This window comes from Otolemur garnettii, unplaced genomic scaffold (assembly GCF_000181295.1).
Source record: "Otolemur garnettii isolate 467f Iridium unplaced genomic scaffold, OtoGar3 scaffold00131, whole genome shotgun sequence".
NCBI lineage: Eukaryota > Metazoa > Chordata > Mammalia > Primates > Galagidae > Otolemur > Otolemur garnettii.
The window spans coordinates 4,272,630-4,286,711 of record NW_003852526.1 but is presented as its reverse complement, the minus strand read 5'-3'; the positions used below and the strand labels follow the sequence as shown (position 1 = coordinate 4,286,711).

The following is a 14,082-nucleotide window of genomic DNA, read 5'->3' as shown; positions in this document are numbered from 1 at the left end:
CTGAGTATAGTTAGTGTATATACGGTTAACAGTAAAATGATAAGAGGTAACACTAGTGAGTTCAGCAGGGTCTAAGGCAAATGAAGAGTCAAGCTAAAGAGTCTGAACTTAATTTTGCAAGCAATGAGAAGCCTCTGAAAGATCATCAAGCGCAGAAGTAAGTTATTTCTATTTTTATTTGAGAAAAGTCCTATTGATGGCTATGCACACAATAGAAAAGAGACAGGCAAGCCTGAAGAAGCTGTATGAGAAATAATAATTATCTCATTTAGTTTAATTAAGTCAGGTAGGTAGTACAGGAATAAGAAATTTATGATATTCAAGGATTTAAGAAATGAATTGACAGGACTTAAAAAGTTACAGAGCAGTGTTGGGAAGAACATGAGTCCAGTTTGTGGTATGCTTAATTGCAGATATTTGTGAAGAGTAAAAATGAAAATATTCAACATGCAGGTAGGTACATAAAGTCAAGATTTTAGGCAAGAGATCTGTGCTAAAGATGAAGATTTGGGTTTCATGAATTCATAAGGGAAAACTGATGCCTTGGATATCCATGCAATATCCCTGGTAGATTAAAAAATGGTAAATATTTACATTTCAAACAGGAAAAAAAGAGAGTCAATCAATTAGGAGAAATTTTTATTCTGAAACCTCTAATTTCAACAGTAACACTCTACATTTCTATTAGCTCTCAGCTCACAATATGATGTAATATAATTACTCTATATGCAGTTTTTCTCATCTAGGAAGCAAGAAGATTCTACGAGACAAGCTTAGGATGAGTTTTGAAAGATAGCAGAAAGTTTTTATTTCTTAACAACCTAACTTAAATAACTGAGGAAAACAGACTTATTTTTAGAGGATTATTTTCACTTAAGGGAAAAGTATCCATATGATTTCTCCCTCCCTGCTTCAAAACATAAATGTCGACAACAAGTGGGGATAGAGGAGGAAGCAAAGGGCATAAAATACAATTTTTCTGACAAATCTAATAATACCTTAAAATTTAATGGAGCACTAACAAGTAACAGAAACACAGAAGAGAGAAGCACCTAAAAATATATATATATAACCAGAGAAAAGTAACAGAACAATTTACTGCAGACTTACCTTGCTCCTAAATTTTCAATGGTTATATATTCATCCTTTCTCACAACTTCAAACTGCCAAGTAATAGAAAAGGAAAATCTTAAAGTTGTTCAGTTTTCAGAATTCTTTAATGTTACTTCTTAGTCTTAACATTTGAAAAAGACAATATGAATGAAGCATAGCAAATAAAAAACAAAGTAGAAGTACTAACATGAATAACAAACAATCCTGATCAAATAAGAAATTAGAGTTGACCTTAAAAAGCAGCTCTACTTTACATCACTATAGGATTTTAGTGCCAAATCTGAAATACAAAAGTAGCATATCTAAAGATAAAGAAATAAACAAGACATTTCTATATAGAATTTGGCCTATTATAAAGTGAAGATTCAACAAGGTATTTCATTTATCAAAAACCAAAATGGAAAAACTCAGAGTGCATTTTATGTAATAGATACTATACATTATATTCTATAGCTATTTTCATAAGACAATATTTATAGACTTAAAGAGGTTCCAAAAGTCACAAATCATCTTTCACATTGGGTGACACAGAATTAAGTAAATAATGGTCCTTGGTTCATGATACTTCTCTAATTGGTACACTCATGGCATGTTTTGTCTTTGTTTCTCGCTTTTAGTGTCTCTCTAGGTTTATCTTTAAAATTTTCTTGTTTTTAAGGATAACTTTAAATACTATATTAGATAAATCATAGCAATGTGAAATCCAGAGAGCTTAAAGGCCATTAAAAAGAATATGGCTAGAATCCTATTATCATGATTCTCAAATCTGTTTCAAGTAAAAATGTTATTCTAATGAAGGAAAGCAAGAAAAATGAAAAAAGACACTTACCAAAATTTTAACAATTCCAGGTACATCACACTGCAGCATCCTTACCATGTCACCTGTACATCCTTCCTTCAAACATTTTTTTCCACTAAAACTCTAAAGTTATTAACAGAAAAAATAATAAAAATAGAAAAAAAAATCACTGATGTGCAAATCCAATTATATTTATAAAGTTAGAAGCAAATGTTGCTAGATAAAAAAAGGAAAGATGTGAATAAACGTTGGAGAGTTAGTTGTTAAAAGGTAGTCCATTTCATAGATCAATGGGTACTTTGTTAAAACCTAAAATGTACTTGCTGCCCCACGGAAAGCATCTTCAAGCAAAATGTATTAATTTAGTGAACATAAAGAAGATTACTGAAAGATTCTATCATACATGTGGGGATTCCAGAAGAAAGGAAAGAATAAAATACCAAGTCCTTTCTGTACTTTAGGACTTATCATTACCTCTGGTTAAGTTACTTCATTTTCTTTTTCTTCTGTTTCTAAAATTGAGCAATATTAATTGCCCAAACAATCAAGGAAATTATACCACTCAAAAATGAATAATAATGCTTTATATACTTGTTTTCACTGTTTACAAGTTCACCTGTTATTTTTTCCTATTTTATTTATTAACTTTCTTAACAACCCAATCAAGTGCGTTTATCCTATCCTCATCCTAGAGTTTATAAAAATTAGTCTCAGAGCAGTTACATTAGGAGCCCGATGTAATAAAACTAGTAACTGGCTCAATCTGGACTTGAAGCCAGAAATCTCCCAACACTACATCCAATGTTCTTTCTAGTATACCACAAGTGCTTCATGAAGGTTTTCTACTATTTGTACAATGTAAACACTACAGGATCAAACGTAGTAAACCTAATGTATGGCCATTAGCTTACTAAAGATTAATTAATACAGAATTGGGCTTTGGACTCCACTCTTAGGTGGCAAAGGACTCAATTTATTACATGCCTAATGTAACTAAATATAAATAGAACTATAAATAGTTGCAAGTATATTTTTAAAGACTATAAAATCAATTCTTGTTCTTTATCCTTAAAATTGTGTAATTATCCTTTTTGCACGTTTATTAAACAATTCCATTCTTTGATTCTACGTCCTTTATGTGCATATATATATGCAACAATGGTTCTGTTCTTAAAAGTGTAAACTTTTAAAGGGAAGAAAACAAATTAAAAGAAATAACTAAGCAAAGCAACTAGTAGAGGAGCCCCTACAATGAGCTGCTTAATAAATGATGGTAATAAATGAAGACTGGTAAAGAGATAAGCATCAGAGAGACCTGGGGAAGAAGAAAGGAGAAAGTAAAAAAAAAAAGGAAAAAACAAAGCAGGAAGTAAAGAGAAGGTGAACAGGAAGAAATAAAGAGGAAGAGGACCAAAAAAAAAGAGGAAAGGGTAGAGAAGAAATGCTGCAGTAAAGTTTTAAGAAGGAATATTATACCTGATCACTTTCACCTGGATATTTTAAATTCTTGAACTTTTTCCAGCAAATTTTATGGAAATAAACACAGCAACTTTTACTGCACATTAACTGAAAAAATCCCTGGGAAAAAAATAAAAGTAGCTGTTGATATGAAAACAGTTATTCATGCAGTTATGGAAAATAACACTTTTGAAAGTATTCTATAACTAGATGAATTTTACACAACACTCAAAATTTAACAGTGATCAGAGATCATTGAAGAATTTTACAGGTCATTTTTATATCATTAAAGATAGAAAAATTAGGACAGTAAAAAAGGGGCAATAATTCAAACAAATGAATGTAGTATTTTCCAAACACTATGTACAACAAAATACCAGAAACCCAGTGAATGACCTTTGCTGAGGAAGACGCTGTCCACTTCTCTTTATTTCCCCTTTTACATTTCTCTTTTCTTACAGTCCCAACTCTGCACCATTATTTGCTGACTCTCCTCTGTTACCAATCAATAGCACTCAGACTTGCTGCCTTGGGACAGATAGCTCCTGAGCTACTGGAGGTATAGATTTCCTGTCCTTCCTATTGTGGCCTCCGTGGAAACTACATCCCTGCTCACTTTAAACTTTGTTTTGATGACAAAAATCTAAATTGCATGCCCAGTACTTTCTGCTGCTACATGCTATTCATTTGATTGGAACCCTGAAGACTTTCAGATAAACCTTAGGACCATATCCATATCACTATGTCACCTAAACCAATGCTGAATGTAGCTGGCCCTGAGCACTGCATCTCACCAAGCTCATTTCCCAATCCTTGTCTTATCTGAATGGATAGGTCTTGGTCTTCCCTTCTCCCCATCTACCCCATTTGCTATGTATACATCATGCCTTACAACTGAGATTTTAGTCATCTTACAAAAATGTCTTAGAAAAGATTTGCACTGATAGTCATATATTCTCATCCCATCTTATGATTTCAAGTATTATTCTGACAGATCCAAAGAGATCTATCAACAGTATTCTGATTGCTGAATTTTCTCAAGTAAAGGTTGGCTACATTTTCTTCCTGCCCAGGCCCATAGAGAAGCTAACGATTACTTATTTAGCAACATAATTCCTGAGGACTGCTAACCTTTCTCCTAGGAATTTTCAACCTCTAACATTTCTAATTATAAAGTAAAGCATTTTTTAGATCATTTTCATTGTATAATTGATTTTAGGGATAACAGTTATAACTTCATAAGTATGTGAATATTACAAAACTCTTAGCAAAACCAATTAATTCTTTTATTGACTCACAGAATGTAAGTAGCTCCTGCTTACTGTAAATCTAAGTTCTCAACTTCTCAATTGCTTTACCATTGTAATTAGTCTAAATACTTTTAAAAATAATATTTTGATGCATAATAATATAAAAATTTTCATCTAAGTTTAATTGTATAATTACATGTTTAAAAATACAAGTTAATTGACATAATACCTTATAATTGGTGTTCTTTAAAATGTCAGCTTCACAAGATCGTTCACAATCTAGGTAACTACAAATGGTCTGCTTCATTATATTACTTTCTGTTGTCTTGATAAAATTATCAAGAAGGTCCTAGGTTTTAAAAAATAAAAAGAATTCTTATGATTTAGTAATAAATTGTGACAATAATTCCAATATTTTACCTTAATATGTCTACATCTTATCCCTTATTGAAGGACTTATGTCATATATAACCACACACACATATCATTTAAAAAAAAATAGTAACAGAACATATTCCCCTCATTTGAAGTAAACAATAGGAAGGCCCTAAATGAGAAATACAGAATTTCATACTGAATGACATAAACATGGGGAAAGGAGAGAAGTTTAAATTTGAGGCCATGCTTCTCTTTGTCATTCTAACCCATAGCACAATACCTTGTGTGTTTCTATCAAGAATTATTGCTTTGATACATGCGTTATTATGAAAGTTTTGAGTTACACAAAAATCAAGAAATGCATAATGTCTACAGATGGAAACAAAGGAAGCCCTCCCAGCAACACCAATAAGCTGAGCAAGATGAGACTTGCACAGGTGAATCAGAAAGGATGCTGTCGACTATGTTTCTTAGAAGTGAAATCATGAACCATAAGACATTTTGTTTCAAAACTTTCTTAGTGACCCCCGTATATACATATAGAGGGACAACAGATCACTCAAGTTCAGGGGTGTCCTTGGTGGGACTAGCCCCTGGACGCCATGTTGGCAGTAAAACTACTGTAGTGGTACAATATGCCATTTATTGCTGTAATGGGCAAAAGTACAGTTCAGAAATGTGTTTCCAATGTTCAGAGTTACAAATCAAAATACAATTTCTCATTTTAAAATGCAGATTGAATGTAAGTGGAATACATTACCAGATCTAAGTTAAAAATGAGACAAAGTCCTTAATACTTATCCTTCAGATAATCTTACTGCTAATATACTGAGGGCATGTGACACAATAAATAACCCTCTACAAATTATTTCATGAATATCATTTTACAATTAGAGATGCCCTATACAGAAAGATAAATTGAGAAAATTTCCTAGACAATAGAACAAAAAGACAAAAAATAAAAAATATGAAAGAAATAAGATAATTAGAGACTTAGTGTAGCAAAACATCTGAACAATGAGTATTCCAGAAAAAAAAAATTAAGAATAAATCATCAACTATATAAAATAAGAAAATATCCCAGAACAAAAATCACAAATTTAGAAAACTGAGGACACAAAGTCTATCCTTAAAGACTCTCAGAAAAAAAATGAAACAGGTCATAATACAAAAGGTTAAAAATCAGAATGACTTTAGATTTTTAAGTAATATTAAAAGCTAGAAAATCACAGAAAAATACTTGTAAAAAATTAAAGAAAATTTATTTGCAATATACAGTTCTAAGCCCAGATTGAAAAAAGTACACAAAGGACAAATTATCTTGAGACTTGAAAGGTCTCAAAACATTTCTTCTCAAGCAAGCACTCCTTTATGGAACAATGATGGAAGAGTTGCACCTCCAAAATAAGGGAGCAAACCTAGAAAAAGAAAAACTTGCATTCTGCAAACAAAGGACTGACTCTATATGGAAGAAAGGTGAAAAAGTTGCCAGGATGAGAGGGAAGAGAAACCCTGCAGTCAATTTAACAAAAACTTCTAACTTCTAACTACTTGTAGGATGAAGAAAGGTAAGGTGTGGGTGTGTGTATAGGAAGAGAGAGAGAAAGGAGATGTGTAAGACAGCTAAACCCTCATCTCTTATAGTGAAAAGTCAAAAGATAGCATCTAAAATAAAGTTCTTAAACAGCAGTACAGATGTTTCGAAAAACAGGGAAACAATGAAGAAAAATGCTTTGAAAGCTGGAAGAAGTTGCCCCTAGGAAGCAGATCTGCAATTAGAGATGATGGAGCAAGAACTCTTGTTAAATCTTTTAATATTATTTGACAAAATTACGTGTCACTTTATATAAAATTAAAATGTACTAAAAATAGTTGGATGATTAAAAAGTATTTTAAAAATTCACTGAAGAAGTTTGGAGATGCAGCAAAAATATTTTGAAAGGAGGAGGAAAAAGAATAAAATAACTAACATCCAATAGGGATTATGTTAGGTAGTCACTGAAACTTTAATCTTTTCAAAATGTATAAATTACTTTAGCAAGTCAAAGTTAAAAGTCCCATGATTATATTAATAATGCCAAAAGCTGTCATATTCAATACTTCATTAAAGTATCCTATTGCTATTGGGGAGTTTTTCATTTTTCCTTTCAGTTACATCAGTTTTTGCCCCATATTTTTTGAGACTATATAACAAGGTCTATACAAATTTTGTGTTGTTATAATTTCCTGGAGAATTGAATTTTATATTTTCATAAAATGTCTCTCTTTATTTTAAGAAATACTTTTAGCCATAAAGCGAACTAAAATGTAAGGATAAAGATTTAAAGCAAAAGTTTGCGAAAAGACACATCACTCAAACATTAACCAAGAGAAATCTACTGTTGTAATTTTCATATTAAACAAATTTAAAAAAGACCCCTATGGCTTATCAAATGAGTAAAAATTACCCAAAAGGTAAAGAATACCCAGAATGTACGAGGAAATGGACATTTCTATACTGTCTGAATTTATATTGGTACAAACTTTCTGAGAGGAAATATGGAGATATGTAACAATTTTATAAGGGTATGAATGCTTGCTTCACAGTTCCACCTTTAGAAATTTATGTAAATATGTAAATATCACTTTATAAAAAGTGAAAAACTAGCATATTTAGAATAAACTAAATGTTCAATAACAGGAAATTGGTTAAGCAAATTACAGCACAGTTACGTATGTATATATGACAGACTACGTGAATATTATATAATAATCTGATCACTGAGAAATTAAAAATGCTAGTATTTCCAGATTACAAATAAATGTGTATAATATCATACCAATTTGGTAGACATAAAAATAAAGCGAATGAGTGTTTATATTTGTGTGTGCGTCTAGAACTACATAAATGAAATGCTGACAATGGCTTCTCCATTTGAAGAAATACCAACGAAATTCCTTTCTCTTTGGGCATTTTTACATTTTCCAAGCTTTATAAACTAAGTAAGCATTTAGTACTTTGTAATTTAAATTAAGAACAAAATAATGATAAATAGAAAAAAAAGAAGTTAACTATTACATTTGGCCCTAATCACGTGAAGTATTGAACTAAAATGGCTATTAACGTTCCTGGTATTTGAAAATACAGACACTGCCACCTCAGTTTTCTCCCCTTGTTCAGTCATACTCACATTATGCACTCGGTAATGTAATCAAGGCTGTTTCTTATAGAAAAACGCTAATTGCCAATAAAAGAATATGCTTGCTATAGAGTATGACTTAGTTGGTTCATACTTTATCAAAGATGATTCTGATTAGTCACAAATGAAATGTCATTTTGAAATAATTTCTTACTTTAAAAGTTGTAGGTAAATCTTCATCTTCTGTAGGATCTACATCAAACCAGTGGTCATTTATATCTCCAATTTCTTGTAAGCTCTTATGAAATTCTAGCAGTCCTCCATGATATCTGCAAAGTATTTAAAAATAAAATTAGTTTGAATGGGACTACGGAACTGGATAGATTACCAACAAGAACAAGACACCAAATAATTCTTTTTTTTTTTTTTTTTTTTGTGGTAAGTAGGGTGGTGATAACCTCTGGCATGCTATAGAAATACAAATACTAGGACTCTCACCTGTGGTAGATTGGGATGAAATACAGGTGGAAGGGGAGGCAATAGATTATGTAGTAGCTCAAGCTTGAACAGTATGGGGGCCATGGTAATTAAAGGGACTGTAGAGTTGGTTGGCTTTTGTTAACTGTCTTGGAGGCCTTAAAGAAAGAGAATGATAGGCATAGGTCAGCCAACTATTAACTCAGGACACACTGTGAAAGCCAGAAGGCCTCTAATGGCAGTACATCAAGAGACTCTCATCTCCTATAGCCATAAAAACAATCTGTACTGAAAATAAGTCCCAGATTTAATAATAAGGTGGAACAAAGTGCAAATGAGATTGAATGCAAAGCCTCAATAAGACTAATACTATGAACTCAGGACACTGTGAAAGCTAAATGGCTTCAATGATAACATTTAAGGAACCCTTACCTCCTCTGGACACGGGAAGATTGTGTTCAAAATGAAGTCTATGGTTTAATCCTAAGGGTTAAGGGAGACAAAAAGCACAGCCTCAACAGAACTACTATGCTAAAATCAGGGCTTTAATAGGGAATGAGTAGGCTCTGAGATCAGACATGGGAATATTTAGGTGAATCCTTCAATTCCCCTTAAGCCCTTTAGCTGTCAAAGACTTCTTCCTTGCTATAGGAGAACAGCCTCCCTTGACTTAGAGATCATACAACAATACTACTTGAGATGTATGTCTCAAAAGATGACGCCCTTCGACCTCAAGATCCTCCGCTACCTCTCCACTCACTGCCTTCAAACCAAAAAATTTAGGATCAGGTGTTAAGAATTCAGGTGGGCAAATAGAATCACTGTCCAGGAAAAAAAAGCTTATTCACCATAAGAACTGCAGAATCTGACTAGCATATATAGGCAGGGACATGAGTGGAAGTGGACCTTAAGAGTACTGAAAATGAGAGTAAATATTAATACAAGGCTGGACAAGGAAGTGTATATTGACATGGGACAACTCTTTAGTAATTAAAAATTTACTTTCTTAGCAAAGACATCTGAAGCCAGACCTAAGATAAGATCATTAATTAAATTATTTTCAAAAGAAGTTCAAAGCACAGTAAGCATATTCTTTTTTCTACTCTTCTTTTTAATCAACATAATTTAAGTGTGCCACAAAAGTTTTATAAAAGGTTCAAGTATGCTGTGAGATAAAACAGGTAGAAATACACTGGTCTGTAATAAGTGAGGTAGAAATGCTGAAATTTTCTTGGTAGAGTATTAAAAGAGTGAGAAGGCTCAAGAAGGTGAGAATGTAAGAGTGGATTTACTATATAAAAAAGCAGAACCTATCACTAGACAATGTTTCTAGAAAGGCTCAGAGGACACACCATTCATTAATGCAGTAAGAAATATAGACTAAGAAGGGACCAATGTCTTTGACAAGCTCAGTGGTGGTTGTCCTCCAATGTCCAGGGATGAAAGTAATGATGCTGCCATTACAACTGGGCTTTCTAGGGAAAACTGATTTCCTACAGAGCCATCAGTAAAGAGAATAAAAAGTAGTTTTCATATCTGAAGGACAGCAGGATATATTCTCTATCCTATCTCAGGCTATATTAAATCTCTTACTTTGTCACAACTATAGACTAAGGGATTTCAATCATTTTGAAATTCTGCGAAGCATTATGCTAACCCACTATATTGACGACATCTTGCCAATCAGACCTAGTGAAAAGGAAGTAAGAAGGCTTCTAGATACCATAGTTAAAAACAGTCTTGCCAGAAGATAGGAGGGAAAGTATACAAACAATCAGGGAACTACCACATAGGTGATACTTTTAAGGATCCAACAGTTTGGCCCAGTAGTAATCCTTCCTAAGTTTGCCCAAGTGAAATTTTCCCAATTTGTCCTTCAGATCTCAACCAAACACTATTTCTTCAGGGAGATTTCTGATTCCTAGAACCAGATGGAAGCTCTAGAAAAGTCTTTGACTATTTACTCCATTTTCCTTCATAAATCTTTATCATATTTCATAATTATTTCATGATTGATTATTTGATTACAGTATTTAACCTTCACTATACTGTCAGTTACCTGAAGACAGAAACTGTCTTTTTTGTAAACCATGTTAGGTTTTGTATCCCCAACACCTAACAGTCTCTGGAATACGACAGATGATCAATAAATGAAGTGAATGAATGATGCTACAAATGGTAAAGCATCTCCACATAGGAAGTAGACACATAATCCATATAGGTTCCTCTGTACAATTTCATTTTCTTAAAATACTACGTAGTACTCAAAACTCCCTGAACTCAGCATTTGGACCCTTTCAACTCTTCATGAGCTCATTTACATCTTAAACTATTCCAAGTCAGTAATGATAATATTAATAACTACAACCATCATTTCTTTATTAAGTATAGTATTTTTGTGTCCTGGGTACTGTGTTAATTACCTCCAACATCCTTATGCAGTGAACATTATTTTGAGTTCCATTTTAGAGATAAGAAAAAAATACAAGGCCTAACAACATTAAGTTTCCTAGGGCAAGTGGGAGAAAATGTATCTGAATCCAGATCTGTCAGACTCCAAAGCCTATGTTCTCAATGTCAATACTAGACTGCCTCTATTGCCACTGCCTGTTAAGTTTGATACTCAATGTTCTCAAACACATTAAAGAAATTATCTATAGAAATGGATAAAGAAAAAAAGAACAAACTAGCAGAGCACAAATGTCATGATCCTTGGTATACTATGCACACTTAATTCCCATCACAAAGCTGAAAGTTGACAAGATCTACCCATTAATTAAAATCCTTACCTCTTCTGAGCACATCGAAGTAAGCCACGTCCAAAATAAACTAAACACATAAAGTTTTCACAAATTTCATTTTCTTGGATCACCATCTTCATCACCAGAAATTTATTCTCAGCTTCTGTGTAATCCTGTAGTAACATAAAACTAGGTTTGGCTAATGTGAAAACCATTTTTTTTAAATCTGTCATGGTAGACAATTATTTCCCAAACTGGAAAAATTAGAGCACTTTTAAAAAGAATTCATTCAGTCATTTATTCACATCTTTAATCCTAGATGTCTATATGTAATCATAAAGATATGTAATGTACTCAGGGTTTAAAATATTCACTACAAACAAATTTAAGATCTTATTTAATCAACATTTCAAAGTTAAATTTAAAACAATTTTTAGTCTAATACTGATGAATATTATTACTCCCCAAAAGGGCTTTTCTGGTAACTATTAAAACACAATTTTTTATTACTCTTCACAATTCTTCATAATTTTTCAAATAGGAATTAAATGACTACTTGACCATAATTACAGTCTCTTTAGGGGAAGTGCCATTTTGATAAGCAATATAGGTTTGGAAGTAAAGATCAAGATTAGTTCTAACAGAGGTATCAATTATAATTAATAATATAGGCATAAGGGCCTCAGTCTCTCTGGAAACAAAAAGTCAGAAAAATGCTATATGGCCTTGCTTTAAAATATAGTCCAGTATATAAAAATAAGATAACTAATATTACATGAAATTATTTAAAATAGAAATGTTTTCAGTTTGGATACTTATAAATTATACTTTACCTAATTAATTAGTAAATCATATTTACATACTTAATTCATAACACCAAATAAAGATATAGATTTGGGAAGAAGAAAAATAGAAGATAGATCAAGACTGCAAAAAAATTTAAGAAGTCATTAAAAATCAGAGAAAGAAAATCGATAAATTTGAAAGAACCATTAGAAATTATTTCTAACTCTCAAATATTTATTTATTTGCATTTTGTTAATAGCAAAGAATTTGAGGTAAAACTCATACTTTACAAAAGAGGTTAAGATTAAAACCAGAAATTAAGCTGCACTAGAAAATGAATTTCTTTAAACCAAAAAATATAAGTGAAAGAAAGAATTTAAGTAATTTCCCATTTTACATAAAGGGCAAACATTTAAAAGATACTGTTAACAGTTTCCCGTAACAGTATTTTTAGCTCCACAATATAATCTTTTAAATAATTACTGTAATTTATATACAATAAAAAGTCCCTGAATAGTTTCAATTTGTAGAGAATTTTTAAAAATCAACATTTTAATATGCTAAAATGAAGTCAGTATATATAAAAAGGCTTAAAACGACTAACAGTACATGCTACATACATACCTCTTTCTTTCCTCTTTCAGTAAGAGCTACTCCATATAAAAATAGTAATGTCAGATAATAACCAACATTAATCTGGTGTGCCTAAAAAGAAAAACAATGTTAATTGCTTATTTAGACTAAGCTACTTTCCAGTATAGCAGCCTTAATAAAATATTCTAGCCTTATTTAATAATTATTAAAAATAGTACATTATATTATTAATAATCTACTAATAATAAATCTTGCTTTTATACCATATAGCCTAGATACGTAAGAGAATGTATTTTAAATGTGTTTAATAATCACCAAGGAATACCAAAGAGGATAATCAGTAATCTCAAAATAACTTAGAATCTGATTTTTAAAAATTTTAAAAATCTTAAAAATAAAAATAAATTTAAGAAAGAAAGTAAATGTTATGAACATTTGTTACACTGAACCTTTCAAAAAATTCTCATTTTCTCTCTCTCCCCTATCATATAGTATTTTAGGTATCAAGAACATTTCAGGTAATAATATAAAGAACACCTATGTATCTAACACCTTAAAAACTATAATTTCTTAATCAAAATCCTTTACTCTCCCAACATAGGTTTTGTTATAATAATATAAACATACAGCATACCACTTCTTCAATTAAAAGTTAAAATGCATGGATATTTCCCTCATTTAAAAATAGTCTATGCAAAATTACTGAGATGGACATAGATTAGGGATTAGAGAAGGTGCAGAGGGAAAGGGGTAGGAGTGATCATAAGCATGGCACAGGATATTTGTGATGGTGAAAGAGGAGGAATTATGCCCCAACAAGAGCAGCTCTGCAGGAATTATTCAGACCCATTCTTCACAGTGATCATCAAAATTGGTCACTACCAAAGTAAAGACACCCAGAAACTAAAGGACAAGCCTAGCTTTCACAATGGTGCAAGTAATAAAACTAAGCAATGGACCTCCACAAAATAAGCCGAACAGAACTCCACCATACTCATCAATTTTTTCAATAAAGTTCTAGTTAATGCAATCAGGAAAGAGAAGGATATCAAGAGTATTCAAATGGAGACAGAGAAGGTCAAATTCTCCCTCTTTGCTGATGATAATAATCTCATACTTAGAAAACTCCATTGACTCAACCACAAGGCTCCTGGAAGTAATCAAGGAATATAGTAACCTATCAAAATACAAAATCAATGTTCACAAATCAGTAGCCTTCATACATTTCAGTAAAAGTCAAGCAGAGAACCAACTTGAAGACAATACCTTTCACAATAGCTTAAAAGAAAATGAAATACCTGTGAATATACATAACAAAGGTAGGTGACCAGATTTTAACATTGGTAAGGCAGGACAACATGGGGGGG

At 31.9% G+C, this 14,082-nt stretch overlaps 1 protein-coding gene across 1 annotated transcript in view; it reads right to left on the bottom strand.

Moving 5' to 3' along the window:
* The window catches only part of DZIP3 (DAZ interacting zinc finger protein 3), an 81,191-nt gene that overhangs the window by 47,753 nt on the left and 19,356 nt on the right, over positions 1-14,082 (bottom strand). Inside the window, exons 5-11 of the mRNA XM_012810377.2 lie at positions 12,746-12,826; positions 11,384-11,508; positions 8,332-8,446; positions 4,850-4,969; positions 3,389-3,490; positions 1,943-2,035; positions 1,111-1,163 (exon numbers count right to left, since the gene is read on the bottom strand). Coding sequence (XP_012665831.1) covers positions 1,111-1,163; positions 1,943-2,035; positions 3,389-3,490; positions 4,850-4,969; positions 8,332-8,446; positions 11,384-11,508; positions 12,746-12,826 — 689 coding nt within the window. The remainder of the gene's footprint in view (positions 1-1,110; positions 1,164-1,942; positions 2,036-3,388; positions 3,491-4,849; positions 4,970-8,331; positions 8,447-11,383; positions 11,509-12,745; positions 12,827-14,082) is intronic.